This window comes from Schistocerca gregaria, chromosome 7 (genome assembly GCF_023897955.1).
Source record: "Schistocerca gregaria isolate iqSchGreg1 chromosome 7, iqSchGreg1.2, whole genome shotgun sequence".
NCBI lineage: Eukaryota > Metazoa > Arthropoda > Insecta > Orthoptera > Acrididae > Schistocerca > Schistocerca gregaria.
In genome coordinates, this window is record NC_064926.1 from 184,079,795 (window position 1) to 184,097,766 (window position 17,972).

General features: G+C 38.2%; 1 protein-coding gene across 2 annotated transcripts in view; it reads left to right on the top strand.

The window, feature by feature from the left end:
* LOC126281190 (exosome complex component RRP45-like) overlaps positions 1–12,396 on the top strand; it is a 53,571-nt gene extending 41,175 nt beyond the window's left edge. For both annotated transcript variants that reach the window (XM_049979899.1, XM_049979898.1), the window contains 3 exons: positions 11,621–11,902; positions 11,989–12,076; positions 12,195–12,396. In XM_049979899.1, coding sequence (XP_049835856.1) covers positions 11,621–11,902; positions 11,989–12,076; positions 12,195–12,267 — 443 coding nt within the window. In that variant the 3' untranslated portion in view covers positions 12,268–12,396. The remainder of the gene's footprint in view (positions 1–11,620; positions 11,903–11,988; positions 12,077–12,194) is intronic.
* Positions 12,397–17,972: the final 5,576 nt, after the last annotated feature.

Sequence of the window (17,972 nt, forward strand, 5' to 3'; positions counted from 1 at the left end):
TTTTTATGCAACCTTGCATTTCTCTCATTGTCTCACTATCCTTATCAGTTATTTGAAATACCCTATTCACCAAGAGCTTGATATAGTTGCTCTCTGCCTATACTATCATACACTGTTTTAAATATCTGGCCGATAGTTGACTTACCAGGGTAAATGCAAATTGGTACAGCCCCGTTTCCCTGACTATTATTGGAAGGAGGTAGTTGCACAGTTTGTTAGTGAGGATTTTATATCCCAGATAAGCAGTGTGGTCCCTCTGAAGTTACCACATCCTATTTGGTTTCATTTCTTATACATAGGGAGTAGAACTCCTTCTTTCTATGTTTGGAGCATTTCCTCTTCTTCCCATATATTAGTTAACCAGTTTCAAGATGTTCATTTCCAGTTCAGAGCCTCCTGGCTTGAAAAGTTCTGCTGGGATGTCATCTGTTTCTGCTGCCTTCTTGTTCTTTAATTTCCACATTGCAGTACATGATTGATCTGATTTATTGTATTTCCATCTGGTGCTATCAATGTTTCCTTATGTATTTCCTTGTGTGGGAACAATGTTGAGCCTACCACCATGTTTCTAGATGTGGCAGATAGTATCAACCCTGTCCCATAGTCTTTACTTATGGAATGTTTACAGTAGATGCTGATTCTTCGTCTATAGATCTGTTCACTTCCCACATGGACATTTAGGTCTCTGTCTAGTATTTTTATATTGTGCCTGGGGCATTCATCCTATGCTATTTCCAGAGATTTATAGAAATCTTCTTTCTCCTTATCCTCTCATTCTTCAGTTGGCGCATGGTCATTAATTATGGGGTAATTGAAAAATTTCCCTTTTATCCTCAATGTCAGTAGTCTTGGGTTTATGGGGTTGAATCCAATTACTAAGTGCTTAAGTTGATGATGCACCAAAATCCTGTCCTGAACTCATATTTCTTTTCACTACAGCTACAAAATATGTTTACTACTTTCTGTTCTAGGACTCCACTCCCGATCTTATTTCTATTAATGCTATGATGCTCTGCTTCAGGTTCATTGTTTGGTCTAGCATCGCTTTCAGAGCACCTGGACGGTATAGTGATCTCACATTCCAAGTACCGATGAATAAATCCAATTTATGCTTTATATTGTTTATCTTTCTTTTCTTGTCTCCCATCGTTTGATTGCCTTTCCTCTATAGCCTTGTCCTTGCCTTGTCTATCATCCTTTATCCATTTGGCAGTTTTGTAACAGGTGTTTTTTTTTTTTTTTTTTTTTTTTTTTTTTTTTTTTTTTTTTTTTTTTTTTTTTTTTTTTTACAGGGTAGACTGTCAACCCTACATTAATTTTTTTCAGCATTTTCTTCCCTTAGCCTTTGGATACGCAACTCCCAAGGCAAGGCAGCAGTTTGCTAGTTTTGGTCTGCCCCGGGTATTTTATTTCTTCGGTGTCCACCATATCTGATGAACATGGGTAGGCACCTGATCGGGAGACTAGCAGGGCCAATTCTGTTTACTTAAATTTAATAAAAAGTCTTCCCTTATTTATCATGTCTGTTACAGTACTGTAGTTGTATGTTGCAGAATGATAATGGGTTAGCCTCTTCACATCTGCTGAGAGATGGGATTAATTTTTTTACTACCATGCCGCTTGTGCTAGTGATTTTCCTTTTCATGTTGCATTGACTCCAAATTCCATCATAGATTAATGTTAGATATTATTGCTTTCTAAAAACCACTGTTTCTGTAGATGACTTTATGACACAAATACTGCTTTCAAACCAACTTTCGCTTGATTATGCACAATTTTAGCACTCAAAAAATATTATCATCGCTGCACATGACACAGCTATGTGTGCACTACAGGCTTACCCTGCCTGCAACTGCTGTTTTTTTCATTCCATTCCATTGCATTGTACCCATGTCACTTAGTGCGTAGGTCATGTATACAATAGCAGGTTGAAGACCCAAAATGGATTCCTGACTTTCTTTTTTGCTTTGTCAAAAGTATTACATATTTTCAATTAACCTATGAATATTACAGTCATCATAATTATAAAAACCATTCATTATTATGCTTTGGGTTTCTGTAAACAATCTCTATTACTTCATTTACTTTTAACAGATTTTCAAAGACGGTTAACATAGTTAGAAAACATTGATACATTTAATGTAGTTTGAAAGCATCGATACTTTTATGTATTGATTTTTAGGGTTATAGTTTAATCAAAAAATTTTAATGAAATTTTGCTCAAATTTAGGCTATTAAATTACAAACAACTTATCTGCTAAGTTATACTCTGAGATGATTTCGTGCAGGCCAGCTGTACTATCAGTGCTGCCACTTAATGACGATGATTGTGGACAGTAGCCCACTATCTCCTTAGCGTAAACTCCAGCCATGGACTGACCATGCTGTCGACTGACTTTAGACTGACTTGTAGAGAGGCCTGTTGCAGCTGAGTCTATTATCACACAGAGGAGTAGACTCGATCCACAGGATTGACTGGTGCTGGTTGGGTGATGAGCTGCATATTTGTTGGTTCTCTGTGTAATGTGATGCCATCAGGCGAGTGATTGGCATCTGCAGAATGCATGGCAAAGTAGTTCTGTCAGCCGTTGTGCCCTTTTGAGGCAGTAGTCACTTTGTCTTGCAGATTGGTTGCACCTGCTGATTATGCAACCAGTGGCACAGCACTGCACAAAGGTATGTTGTAGAGAGGGCCCTTGGGGATGCAACATTGACAGATCTCTTTGTCTATGGCTCCAAGAGATCCACTTCAAACTGCCTGATGGCACACTGCTAAAAGGAGACCATGTGGGGAACATATATATAATTTATTTTTGCGGTGCACTGCATGGCTCTCTGGTAAAATGATGTTGACAGCGTGGTTCTCTTCTTACCCATCATAACATTTCAAACAAAGTTGCATGTTCCTTGAGCATTTCTATAAAGAGTAAAATATATAAATATGACAAAATTTAATTGGTAATGTTCTTTTTATTTATACAGTTTTTATTAACAATCTGTTATAAAAGATCACTAATTCAACATTTATATTTGCAATGAAAATTGGACTTTTGGTATGATGTGTAATTACCAATAAGAAGACATGCATTTTTCATAAAAATGACAGATAATCATCAATTAGCATATATTCGATGAATTTTGTATTTAAATTGACTTACGTATTTGAACTGAACAGATGAAATAATAATAATAATAATAATGACAGAAACGAGACTCAAACCAGTGATATAACGGTCTTGAGTGTTACTCCCCCCCCCCCCCCCCCCCCTCACGTATGACCCCATTGTTATGTATTTTTCACTTCATGGAAATACTTGTAGACATGAAACTTCATTAAAAAAATTTCATTGCGAGGAATCGAATCTGTGCTGCACTTGTGGTATACGAGCGCTCTGCCACAGAGCCACACCGCCTTTCGAAAAATTGATCTCATTTTATTTTATATTAAAGATGCTTAGGAAACTACAAAGTCAGTTTCCTTGAGAGTTTTTGAGAGTTCCATTGACACAGAACAGCCTAAAGATGGTATGGCTGTGTTCATTGAGGACACTTGCCACAGTGTGCCTTCAATCTTCACAACAACCTTCAACCAGTTACAGCTACTATTCATGCACCCGAAAAGACCACCTCTGACCTCTGTTCAGCTCATATTAAACTGATCAAAGAACTTCCTCATCCATTTCGTCTAATAGATTTTAACACTCACACAACCTGATGTGGAGCTCAATGCTATACGGCCATTTCTGCCACATGTTTCGATACTCACACTCATCAGGACCTATATAGTACTTCCCATTTATGTAGGATCATGAAATTTGAGAAGAAGCGAAGTTTTACAGTACAAGTAAAGGAAAAATATACAATAATTGTTAATTTGTAATTATATCACATAAAAATATTTTTTTCCCATTTGTTGCCATCTGTTTAGACCCCTTTTCCTCAGAGGCAGGTATAGGTATCAAGTTGAAATTTATGTTTCATACTAAGGTCAAAAGTCATTTGGCAATGTGAAAAATTTAAGCTTTTAAGTCAGTGCAATCATAAGATGTAGCTATATGTGCCACATTTTGATACAAACTCACTCATCGGAGCCTATAGATGAACAAGCCTACTTGTATACACATGTTGGGCATGGTGGTGTAGTGGTAAAGCAAGTGCCTAGAAGCAGAGAAGTCATGGGAACAAATCTGTCAGAATACGGATTTTTCAGTCTTCGTTTTAACCTAGCCTTCTCCTATCAGCTTCCTGAGTCATCAGAAACAACATGTGTTTTTGATTTCACATTAAACTATAGGTCCCTTACCCTGGTTGGATAACTGGAGTAGATTAGGGACATACAAGTTGCCGAAGTGGTGTCCAGCAGAAAGATTTGCACCAGGCCAGTGAGCCACTCAAAATTATTATCGTTATCTATATACATAACTAAGTTTGTACGGTAGCCTCAGAGCATGAGTGTTATCACACTTGCCGGAGTTTTTTATATGACATCAGGAAATAAGCAAATAGCCTGTGTTTCTGTGTTAGGAGGAGGCTGTAAAGAGAGGACATCTGGACTTCTGTTCAGCTTCAATAATGAATAAGAATGGAAGGCTTGTCTTTATTTGAGAACTTGAATCCATCATATCTGTGATAAATCTACAGCTGGAGGACCTAATGGTACTCAGTACTTTATAAGGTATCATCAGCCATTGGAACCAGTTTTGGGACAGTTATTACACTGAAGCGCCAAAGAAACTGGTATAAGCATGTGTATTCAAATACAAAGATATGTAAACAGGCAGAATATGACGCTGCAATCAGCACCGCCTATATTAGACAACAAGTGTCGGGCGCAGTAGTTAGATAAATTACAGCTGCTACAATGGCAGGTTATCAAAATTTAATTGAATTTGAACATGGTTTTATAGGTGGTGCATGAACAATGAGACACAGCATCTCCGAGATAGCGATGAAGTGGGGATTTTCCTGTATGACCATTTCACGAGTGTAGTATATCCGGGATCCGGTAACACATCTACTCTCCAAAATTGCTGTGACCAGAAAAGGATCCAGCAAGAATGGGACCAACGAGGACTGAAGTTAATCGTTCAATGTGACAGAAGTGCAACCCTTCCACAAATTGCTGCAGATTTCAGTACTGGGTCATCAACAAGTGTCAGTGTGTTAACCATTCAACAAAACATCATAGACATGGTCTTTTGAAGCCAAAGGCCCACTTGTGTGCCCTTGATGATTGCACAACACAAAGCATTACGCTTCACCTGAGTCCATCAACACCGACATTGGACTGTTGATGACTGGAAAAATGTTGAATGGTTGGACTAGTCTCTTTTCAAATTATATTGAGCACCTGGACATATACAGGTATGGAGACAACCTCATGAATCCGTGGACCCTGCATGTCAGATCCATTGTGCATTGCAGCAGGAAAATGCAACACCCCGCACATCCAGGACTGCTACAGAGTGGCTCCAGGAACACTCTTCTGCGTTTAAACCCTTCCACTGCTCACCAAACTCCCCAGACATGAACATTATTGAGCATATCCGGAATGCCTTGCAATGTGCTGTTCAGAAGAAGTCTCCACCCCTTCGTACTCTTACAGATTTATGAAGAGCCCTGCAGAATTCATGGTGTCAGTTCCCTCCAGCACTACTTCAGACATTTGTTGAGTCCGTGCCACATAATGTTGAGGCACTTCTTTGTGCTCACAGGGGCCTTACACGATATTAGGCAGATGTACCAGTTTCTTTGGCTCTTCAGTGTATATCCCAACTTGTCGGGGGATGTTATCTTCTCTGCCTGCCAAAAGCTAGGCATCCACAAGCAGAAATTTCAATGTTGCCCTCAACAGCTGCTTAGGAGAGAGTGTTGAATGATTAATCAAATGGTACTGCACTTGGATTCTCAAATGGTGAAATCTTATCAGTTGTTTGCAATGAGTGCAAGACTCACTCCCTGATAGCCTGACTACTAGAAGCAGCATATATAGAGACACAAGTGACATCTCAGAGGGATATTGGATAAGCATGTGACACAATGTGCTTCACCCATATCTATCTTTACTTGGCTACTCTGCAAATCACACTTAAGTGCCTGGCAGAGGGTTCATCAATCCATCTTCATAATACTCTGTTATTCCACTCGTGAACAGTGCTCTGATACAGCTAATGCCTGTATCTTTCTGTGCGAGCTCTGATTTCCCTTATTTTATTGTGATGATTCTTTCTACCTATGTAGGTGAGCGTCAACAAAATATTTTCGCATTCGGGGAAGAAAGATGGTGATTGAAATTTGGTGAGAGAAGATCCCGCTGCAATGAGAAATACCTTTGTTCTAATGATATCCACCCCAAATCCTGTGTCATGTCCATGATACTCTCTTCCCTATTTCTCGGTAATACAAAATGTGCTGGTCTTCTTTGAACTTTCTCGTGGTACTCCGTTAACCATATATAGTAAGGATCCGATATCATGCAACAGCACTCCAAAAGGAGGGCGGACAGGCATAGTGTAGGCAGTCTCTGTAGTAGATCTGTTGGATCTTCTAAGTGTTCTGCCAGTAAGATGCAGTCTTTGCTTCACCTTGCCCACAACATTTTCCTTGTGTTCTTTCCAATTCAGGTTGTTCAGATTTGTAATTCTTAGGTTCTTAATTGAATTTACAGCCTTCAGATTTGATGGATTTATTGTGTAATTGAAGTTTAATGGATTTGTTTAGCACTCATGTGTATAGCCTCATACTTTTTGTTATTTAGAGTCAATTGACAATTTTCACACCATTCAGATATCTTATTTAAATAGTTTTGCAGTTGTTTTCAATCTTATGATCTCTATACTAGAAGATAAATGATAGAACCATCTGGAAACAACGTAAGATGGCTGCTCTGATTGCCTCCTGAATTGTTTATATAGATTGGAGAAACAGAGGAGCTATGACACTACCTTGGGGATTTCCAGAAATCACTTCTGTTTTACTCGGTGACTTTCCGCCAGTTACTATGAACTGTGTAACCTCTCTGACAGGAAATTAAGAATACAGACGCGTAACTGAGATGATATTCCATAAGCACGTAATTTGATTACAAGCTGCTTGTGAGGTACGTTGTCAAAAGCCTTCTGAAAATCTAGGAATATGGAATCAATTTGAAATCCTTTGTCTCTAGCACTCAGCACTTAGTGTCAGTAAAGAGCTAGTTGTCTTTCACAAGAACAATGTTTTTTAAATTCATGTTGTCTGTGTGTCTGCAGATCTTTCTCTTCAAGGTAATCATAATGTTTGAACACAATATATGTTCCAGAACCCTGCTGCATATTGGCGTTAATGATATGAGCCTGTAATTTAGTGGATTACACCTATTGCTTGTCTTGTTTATTGCTGTGTCCAGTGTAACTTTCCAGTCTTTGTGTACGGATCTTTTGTCGAACGAGCAGTTGTGTATGATTGTTAAGTATGGGGCTATTGCATCAGCATACTCCGAGAGGAACCTAATTGGTATACAGTCTAGTCAGGAAGATTTGATTTGATTAAGTGATGTAAATTGATTCACTATTCTGAGGATATCTACTTCTAAATTCCTCATGTTGGCCTTCTAAGTTACTCATGTTGGTAGCTCTTCTTGATTTGAATTGTGGAATATATACTTCATCTTCTTTGACGGAGGAATTTCGGAAGGCCTTGTTTAGTATGTCTGCTTTAGCAGCACTTTCATCGATAGTACTTGCATTCTATCGTGCAGAGAAGGCATTGATTGTGTCTTACCTCTAGCATACGACGAGAATCTCTTTGGATTTTCTGCCAGGTTATATAAGCTATACTATTCTGAGCCAACCTAAAAGAAGGAAAATTTGTGGCTGTGCATCATTGTTATTGAGGTCCCTTCTCGTAAAATAGTTATTTGAAAGTTGAGTGTGAAACATGATCTCAGATTAACTTACTTCATAGAATGGTGTCGCAAAAGGTAGTGTGTTATTCGCCCTTCTCTTTGCTCTAAATAACATAACCAGGACAATAAAGAGCACTATGACAAGCTTGCTGTTTGCCACAATATTATGAAATATCGCTATTCCTACACTGTCACAGTGACAACTCATCAAAATTTCAACTTGTTCTTGTAGCGCTCTCCTTATATCTCCAAAACACAAGTTTTATTTTTTCCACTGGATAACATTTGTGTCAATTACTGCCATTTGCGGTGGATATTTAATTTATCTCACTTGTGATATAAGGACATCCTTCTCAGTTTCAGCAACTCTGAGGGTTCTGGACCTCATATACAAGGGAAGCTCATCTGGGTATCACATTCGTACAACCATAGGTGAGAGCATTGAAGGCCATGAATATTCTGGAGTGCCTCCATTATAAAAGTTATAATGCTGACAAATTGAGCTTACTGCAATTTTACAGGACATTCATTCACTCTCAAGTGGACTAAGAGTGTAACATTTATGGATTGGAACAGACTTCTTATTTGAAAATATTAAATCTTCAAAGACTTTTTGATGGGGCTTATAGGACAAACTCAACCCATTTGAGCTAACAATCTGGTGGCAGCATGGTACAGTGAAACATACATTTAGGGCCATGTCAGCTACAGTGTTTCCTACATTCAGTACCATTGCTCACCACCAATAAAGTAACTAAGTAATCACCTACAACCTGCATAGTTCATCTGGAAACATACAGGGATCCAAGGGAAGCAGCATAGCCCCGCGGATTAGCCGAGCGGTCTAAGGTGCTGCAGTCATGGACTGTGCGGCTGGTCCCGGCGAAGGTTCGAGTCCTTCCTCGGGCATGGGTGTGTGTGTTTGTCTTTAGGATAATTTAGGTTAAGTAGTGTGTAAGGTTAGGGACTGAGGACCTTAGCAGTTAAATCCCATAAGATTTCACACACATTTGAACATTTTTGAAGCATCATATGTTCAGTCTCAGCATAATAGACATGGGGGTCTCTCACAGAAATGGAACAAACTAATACCATGGTTGATCTGTATGCCCCATATAATTTTATTTTAAACATGCATACTGGCTGTTCAGTGGTTTACGCTGATAGCTCCAAGCAGTGCTCTTAATAGTCTGCCTTAAAATACATTTATGAAGGTAATTTTTACTGTCTTTCTAGCAGAGTTGTATGTAGCCATTGCAGCTCTCAAGAAATTGTTTGTTGCACTAGCTGAGAAACCCAGAGTATCCTGGGTATTTATTGATAACTGTGCACAAGATTTTCTATGCATGGTATTGTTACTTATAAAGCTTCTTTGTATACAGTGTTTGAAGTAGTATGATTGGGGATGTGAATTATGAGCTTGTTTGCTTCACTAACACGAGAGAGCCACACAGAGCTGGGAATTCAAAAAGCACCTGACACTAATGTCCATGCCTGCAACACAGCATCTAACATAATCTCACTGGAAATTGTACACATTTAAAGTGAAATGGTAAATTGGTAGGAATAATCAGGATTTGGGGTGTCAAAACTCGTTCACATGTCCCACTTGCTATCAAAATTTCAACTCGTATGATGTGACGTCGAAGAGAAGTAACTTTAAACCTCTGTGAGTGAAAGGTTCTGAGGAGAGAGATAATGCATGACATTTTTGATCAGAGTTAAGTCACGCCTTGGTTTTGCAAGGAGTTTCCAATGGTTTTCTGAGACCACACAGTCCTCAGTCTTTTAGCTGTTCCACTATATTGAAGAGACTTGACCGTTTCTAGACATTTTTATACGTAAACGAAACAAAATCAAAATGTAATGAGTAAGCACCCAAATCACAAAGCAAACTTGAGAAATTTGTTTTTCCTAGAAAAAATATAAAGGTAACCTATCGAAAGAAGCAACACTAAATCTCTGTGTCCTGGACAAGTAAATTCACTGTTAGTTAGTTTTTATGATTGCTGTATGTAATTCTGTCACTGACGCAAACTTCCAAAAATACATGTCACTGAGTTTAAAGAAATTAACAGTGCCATATAAATTGGTTTCTATGGTGTACTTCAGAGCTAACAACACCATCTATTGGTTCTTTGATGTACAATGCCATGATAACTAAACATCTGAACCACCAAGGTGAGCAGATGATTATAGATAAGACTTTTAAGTTAAGATATATTTTTCTAATGTTCCAGGCTACACTCAAGTTACCTGTGGAAACTCCATGGAATTCTGTGTAGTCCTTTTAGAGATTAGCATGTTCAAGCAGAGACACAATGGCTTTAAAGTTTTATTATCAGTGTGGATTGCAGACAAATTTCTCTGATTCTATGTTCCACTTCTGAACATCTGGTGAATGTATCCAATAGAAAAACTTCGTCAGGCTTTTCTCCCTTCAAAACCACAGTGGAAAGCTATTCTGTGAAGTACCGGGGCATATAGCAATCTATGATAATTGGATGGCAAGTGCAGTAGCTGAAGAGACTACGGAGAAAAGTACAGTGGCTGTAGGTGCCTTCCTCTTACGTTTTTAAATGTCTTCATGGAAAGGTCAGTCATTGAGAAGTGGGAAAGAGAGTGGCTGAAAATTTGGAGTATAGACTCCATATTCCCAAAGCAACCACTCAGTCATAGTGTACCTCCAGCCAGTCACTTGGGCAGAATGAGGGGATTCTAGCTCATCTCCATATAGGCATTGTCCATAAACCAGTAACTTCCTACTGCATGTAGAAGAGTCAGTATAGTATTATTTCTGTGGCACCAGCATACCAGTACACCACGATTTGGCAGTGTGTGGTCCATGTGTTGAGCAGTGGGCATCAAGGCAAAGCTAGCAGTACATCTTGATTTAGGCATTTACATTGTCATTGGTGGTAAGTTCCTATGGGACCAAACTGCTGAAGTCATCGGTCCCTAGACACTGTCAGTAAAATTTTGTAAGGAGAGCTCTTATCTCTAAATGCTGAAGGGAAAGATATTGAGTTTTCTAAACTGGTTACTACTACTTATGCAGTATTTGTTGTATTAATTTTTATCCATAGTGCTTCTCAATTTCTTAATGATGTAAACTTATTTTCTTACTTCACTGTCTTTGCCTGCTCCTTAACAATTAGAGATTATCAAATTTAGAATAATGCTATTGACAACAAGATTGAGTGCTCTAAAACCAACTGCTATGATCCAGTTGCTGAGAGTTCCTCACTGCAGCACAGAATTTTGTGTTCTTTTAATATATGGTTCGCTTCCTTATTTAGCAGTTAGGCAACTGATGGTTGGTATGGTTGCAAAAACCACCGTACTTAATAACTATCAGATTTCATATGTCTTAAGACTGGTCCCTAGCTCTAGATTTGTTGGTGCTAGAGGTACGCTTGTGTCTCAGGTACAGTTCTGCAAGACATTTATGAGATACCCAGCTATCAGTTTCACATCCTTTGGCGCATTCTCTTTGAAGAGTGTCACTGAATAGTGATAGACTATTTCTCAAAACTAAAAATTATAAACAAAGATGATGAGAACTTGTGGAGGAGTAAGAACATTGTATGTGGTATGACTGATGTTTTCTTATTATGCAAAGTGACATAATAAAATGTATAAGCCATGACATATTAAAAAGGACACACAGCAAATTTTAAATTTCTTTGAATTGTAATGTTCAAAGACTTAATTATGTTTGTACCTTATTTGCAGGTGAAGTGGGAAGGACTAAGGAGGAAAAAGTAATTTTCTTGGGTAATGGCACAGCTGAACTGGTGGAAGTCAAAGAAGAAAAAAGACAAAACAATGTAAAGACAGAGGTCGAGGAAGTGGGAACAGGAGGACCGAGCAAGTGGGAAGTGTCCAGCAGCAGCAGCAGTATTGAAGAAGTTAGCATTGACAGTGATCAGTCACGTGAGAAAGATGATTCACCAGACATTGAGGTAGTCAAGGAAGTGAGCTTTGAGGAGAGGCTGAAAATAGTTGATAGCATTGGTATGTCATTTATTTCCACATTTATTACATCTATTACACCTGTTTACCAATCAGTTATTAAGCGTCCCATTTTCACTTTTTGTTAGAACTGAGTGGCGACAGTGAAGAAGAGGAAACTAGTGTTCTACACGCAGATGACATTAATGAAGTTATGGAAGTGGAAAAGAATTCACGGTAATTATTTCTCTAATTATTTGTGTGTGTGTGTGTGTGTGTGTGTGTGTGTGTGTGTGTGTGTGTGTGTGTATGTTTTGCACAACACTCATAGCTTATCCATTGTTTCTGGTTCCAGGAAAGCAGTAAAGGATGAAGAAGTAGAAGAAAAAGAAACACCTAGCAGAGGATGGTATAAATCAAAGTGGTAGCAAATGTATCTTTCCTACAAAAACGTGTCATACAATGTACAAAATGTGAAATTTTTTATTGTAATGTTGACTGTTTTGTCTGAGATATGTTTCATCTTTGTTGTTATAAAGATTTTTGGCAGATACAAACTTTTATTGTGTATTAGCCAGCCTTACACATTAATACTTACTAACTGAGAGATAATTTTGCAGCATTTAAAATACTATGTTGTCCTCCTCCTGAATGTAAATGCCATTTTCAAAGATATTGTTTCAGCATGCCTAATTTTTGACACTGTAAGTAATTCTTAGTTTGATATTTACACAGCAGTAGGTACACTTCAGATAAGTGAAAGAATTTCACATGCCAACAGAGGATGTGCACTTTACAGTCATACTGACAACGCAACATAGTTTGTGCTAATGTAATCACAGCATCATATTAAAGGCGTTAGATGAAATAAAGCGTAACATCAGTTGAAAGATTCTGAAGATGTGGGTAAAGTGTAGAAGAAAGTCATCCAGGATTTGAATATGACATCAAGCTCTGAAAGAACTGACATTTTCGCCTTCAGAGAACGTTGAATAATCTCACATCCAACACCTTTACCAGCTGCATTCAAAACTGTTTGCTGCTTCCCATTAAGTAACCATCATAAGATTGTAATGATGGGAGAAAGAATAGACACAAAAGTAAAATAAATAATAAAGTACAAATTCACAGGATTTATTCAGGCACATACAGCAAGTACAATTAACAGGTGACCATTTCAGGCATACACCAGCAAAGAGTTTAAATAGAAGATTACAATTCTTGTGGCTGCAAATGTATATCAAGCAAAGGGTGGCATTTCCACTCTTGACGTGACAGTTTCTATCTTAAGCTACCTTTTCACTCAGTCAGTGACACAGGTGTATTTCATGAAAGATTAAGTATGCACTAGTAGTGCTTATTTATAAAATTGAAGCAAAGCAACTGATGCCTAATTACAAACTATTCTCAGTATATCCCATTATTTAAATCTTTTGAGAACAAAATTTGTGATAGATTACTGATCCTCTTTCCTCACAGTAACTCTGCAATGACTTCATTTTTCCCTATTAAGTGTGCTCTGCAGAGGAAGCAAATTTATAACATTTTACTTGGCTATCTGAGGTATTGTGGTATTAATGTCACAACAATTGCTTGAGTGGAGATGTCCATCCAAACTTCACAAGCAACCTTTCATGCTCAGAAAATGATTGCTAAATAGTGTAAATATATCTGATTTATCAGTAACGGAAATATTTTTATTACGAACTGACTTTATATTGTCGACCTCATGCTGGTGACCAACACTTCCTTCACAACTGACCTTATGGTTTTAATTCTATCCTGTGAATTAGCTACTCTAATTGCATACCACATACTCTTTGCCTTCCTAATAAGATTTTTAAGCACCTTAAAATACTGTTTGTAATGGGCTACTGTAGCTTGATTGTGACTACTTGTAACATTTTGATATAATTCCCACTTTGTTCTACAAGATATCCTTATCCCAATAGTTAGCCACATGGGCTGCCTATTATTTCTAGTACTCCGTTTAGAATGTTCTAATGGAAAGCAACTCTCAAAGAGCATGTGAAATGTGTTAAGGAAAGCATTATATTTGTCATCTATGTTATCGGCACTATAAATAATCTGCCACTTTTGTTCCTTGATAAAGAAAACTCTCTGTTGCTGTTGCACTAACTTTCCCACATAGTTTGTGATTAAATGTGACATTTGTTTGAGTACAAAAGCCTTTTAGTGTTAAAATTTGTGCATCATGGTCTGTAAGGCCATTCACCCTTTTACTATCAGAATACCCATCTATTAATGAAGAATGAATAAAAATATTGTCTATGGCTGTGATCCTGTTCCTTGCACCCTTGTTGGAAAAACCGTCTGCAACAGATCGTATGAATTTAGGAGATCTACCAACATCCTTTTTCTTGCACCATCATATACAAAATTTATATTGAAGTCACCACATGTAACTAATTTCTGGTACTTCCTACAATGTAAATCAGAGCCCTCTCTAGCTTGAGCAGAAGTGCTGTGGAGTCAGAACTAGGGGACCTAGAAGTTTAGTTTCACTAAATTCAACTTCCCCTGCACAATATTCAAATATCTGTTCACTGCAGTGCCGTGATACGCCTGTGGACTCAACGGAATTTATATTATATTCATGAGTAGCGTGACAAACCTCTGTATGAGCTCAATTTTTTGTGATTTTTCCGATTATTGACATTTCACTAGATGACTTGCGCGGAAGCAATATGTCGGCCATCTTTAGGGTTTCCCTGTAGCTGGAATATCTTATCACTTTGTTCATGAGTGAATTTCTGGGGCATATTTATTTCATTGTCTGAGATTTCAACTGATAACCTTCCAGCCTTTGTCAGAGTGAGTAAGTGAGTGGACTGTAAGTATGAAAATGAACCTACTTATTCTAACATATTACAAAAGCACATTTAATTTGCATGAGTCACTGGTTACATAATTGTACAATTGCAGATTGGATATATAAATGTTTAATATGATATTAATAAAATGCAGAAGCATCGCAGGTAAGATCTCATACGTCATAGTTAGTAACAATTATTGAAGTTTACAATGCCCGTATAGTTTTAGGAACACATAATTGGTTGGATTCAGAAGTGAATAGCAACAAAATTCCAAGTTAAGATTGGAATATTTATCTTAAGAATAGGTTAGTTGACAATGGTGGTGGCATATTTACTGTAGTAAAGAATAACATCTAGTGACGTTATCATGGATTCCAGATGTGAATTAATCTGGGTAATGTTAAGCATCAAAGGTCAGTCAGATGCTTTTATAGACTGCCGGGGTTGGAAGCTGTAGTTGTAGAGTGCTTCAGAGAGAACATTCTCCTGATCAAACTGTTGTTAATAGAGGGTGAATTCAGCTTGCCAGGTGTAGATTGGAAGTATCTTAGTAGCAAAACTTGTGCCAAGGACAGGGATTCATGTGACATCATTCTGAATGTGTTGTCCAAAAATTACTTTGAGCAGATAATTAGAGAACCAACTCATGAAGGTAATTTCTTAGACCACCTGGCAGAAAACAGGCCTTAATTTATCGAATCTGTTAATACGGAGGAAGGTGTCAGTGATCATAAGATTCTGATAGCAACAATGACCACAGGTTTTACAAGAAATGTTAAGAAAGGTAGGAAAATATTTTTACTAACAAGAATGACGGGATACAACTTGAATAGTATTTTAGTAGTCAGCATCAAATACTCAGTGCTGATGATGAAGATGTGGAGCACAAATAAAAAAATTCAAAAGCATCATTTAGTATCCCTTAGATGAGTATGTTCTGAGCAAGGTCCTAAGGGATGGGAAAGACCCACTGTGGTTCAATAACTGTGTTAGAAAACTGCCACACACACAGAGAGAGCTTCATTACAGATTCAGGAGAAGTCACAACCTAGCTGCCAAACAAAAGCTGAATGAAGCGAAAATGAGCATTTAATGAGAGAAGCTGTCTATTACTTTGGAAGTAAAATGTTCTCAACTGAGCTGAGTAAAACACTAAGAGGCTTTGGTCTTTCATAAAATGAGTAAATGGTTCAAAATCCCATAGTCATTCACTCAGTGATCATAGTGGCACCGAACTGGAAGAACAGAGAGGATTCTGCATACAAATTTTGCTCTCTTCCTCCACGAGATCTGTAATACTATAGACAGTGCTGCCCAGGTTGGTGCCATGTTCCTTGTCTTCAGGAAGGCATTTTATACTGTCCTGCACTTGTACTGCCCTGCACTGCTGCTTAGTGAAAAAATATGAGATTGCTGAATATCAGACCAGATCTGCAGTTGAATTGAAGCCCTCCTTGCAGACAGAACTCAACACGTGACTCTTAATGGAACAAAATCAGCAGGTGTAAAACTAATTTCTGGAGTAATCGAAGGAAGTGTGATAGGATAATTACTGTTAACTATGTGTGTAAATGATGTAGTAGAATGTGTTGGAAGCTTCTTAAGACTGTTCACAGATGAAGCGGTTGTCTGTAAAAAGTAGCAATGCCAGAAGACAGTTTTGATTTGTAGAATGACCTGCAGAGGATTGATGAATGGTGCTGGCTCTGGCTGTTGGCCCTGAATGTAATTAACTGCAATGTATTGTGCAGACATAGAAAAGAAATCCACTACTGTACAAATATGCTATTGGTGGCAAATTGCTGGAAACAGTATCTACTGTAAAATATCTTGGAGTACATATCCAGAGCGACCTTAAAGGGAATGATCACATAAAACAAATAGCAGGAAAAACAGATGCCAGATTGATACTTATAGGAAGAATCTCAAGGAAATGTAGCTCATCCACAAAGGAAGTCGCTTCTTCTCACATACATCGTGAAAAAAGTCCACAATCAGAAAATTCAAGAAATGAGAGCTAATACAAAGGCTTACCAATGATCATTCTTCCTATGCACCACTCACAAGTGAAACAGGGTAGGGGGCTCAGTTGGTCGTATCAGAAATACCCTCTGCCACACACTGTTAGGTGGCTTACGGACTATGATGTAGATTTAAATGTACTTCCTTCACAGCTCTCCTAATATGTCTTAACAACAGATGTAAGCGTTACCCAATGTACTATTGACCAGTATGTTGTGTGTCTTTTGTTGGAACTACAGCAAATCTTCCTGCAAAGTTCGTACAAGCACAGGGGGGTGGGCATGTTGGTCATTGAGAGACAGACAGTGGAGTCCTTCATGAAAATAACTGGCAGACCATTAAGGAAATTTAGAGTACAATTGGTATGTTTGCCATTGGAAGGGGGGGGGGGGTGGAGGGGGGCTGGCTGGATGGATAGGGATGAGGAAGGAAATTTATTGTGTGTTTTTCAAAGCAATAATACTGGCATTTGCCTTAAACAATATAGGGGAACCATGGAAAGCATAAATATAAATGGTTGAATGGGGAATCTTCATCCTGAATGCAAAGGTGGACTAGACCATGGTGGCAGCATATTTATTGATGTAAAGATTCTGAATATGAAATAATCTGTATGAAGGTAAGAGTTAAAGGGGGTAAAACATGATGTGTTGAATAGAAAATCAACTAAAATTGTGTGACAGAGAAAAGCAACTGGATCTGATGGGTTAGCTTAGCTTAAGCACTCGGTCCCCTACCAGCAGCAGTTTTAACAGTTCATTAAAACAGCAGATTCCAAGAAGGGACATTAGACAGACCCATGTAGCTAAAGGCCTATTGTGGTGATGTAAATTTTTTGTGTTACAGATTCCATACCAAAATGGGAGGGAAGCAGCTCAGCTGTGATTATTGACTTCCGTTTACTCACTTTGCTTGCCCAGCCATTGATGCAATTGATTTTGGGATACTTGAGTAGCAGAATTGAGCATCTTCTAGATAATGCCAGTGATTGAATTCACAATCCCATATGTGTCACAAAAGTATGGCAGCAAGTGTCCAGTAAACCAAGCAGCAAGCTTGAGGTTATGACAGGGATTGCGTTTGTGGGTTCTGTTACTGGTGGCCTCTGAAAGTGTCTGAGGATGGGATTTAAGAATCCTGAAATCAGTTGTGTTTGAGTTAAGTTTCACAGATGACAGCTGTGTGGATAAGTGAATTGAAGAAATGTAGTATTGCATATCACTTTTAATGCTTGTGTATTTTGAACTATTTGGAAAATGAAAATCTCCTCTAAT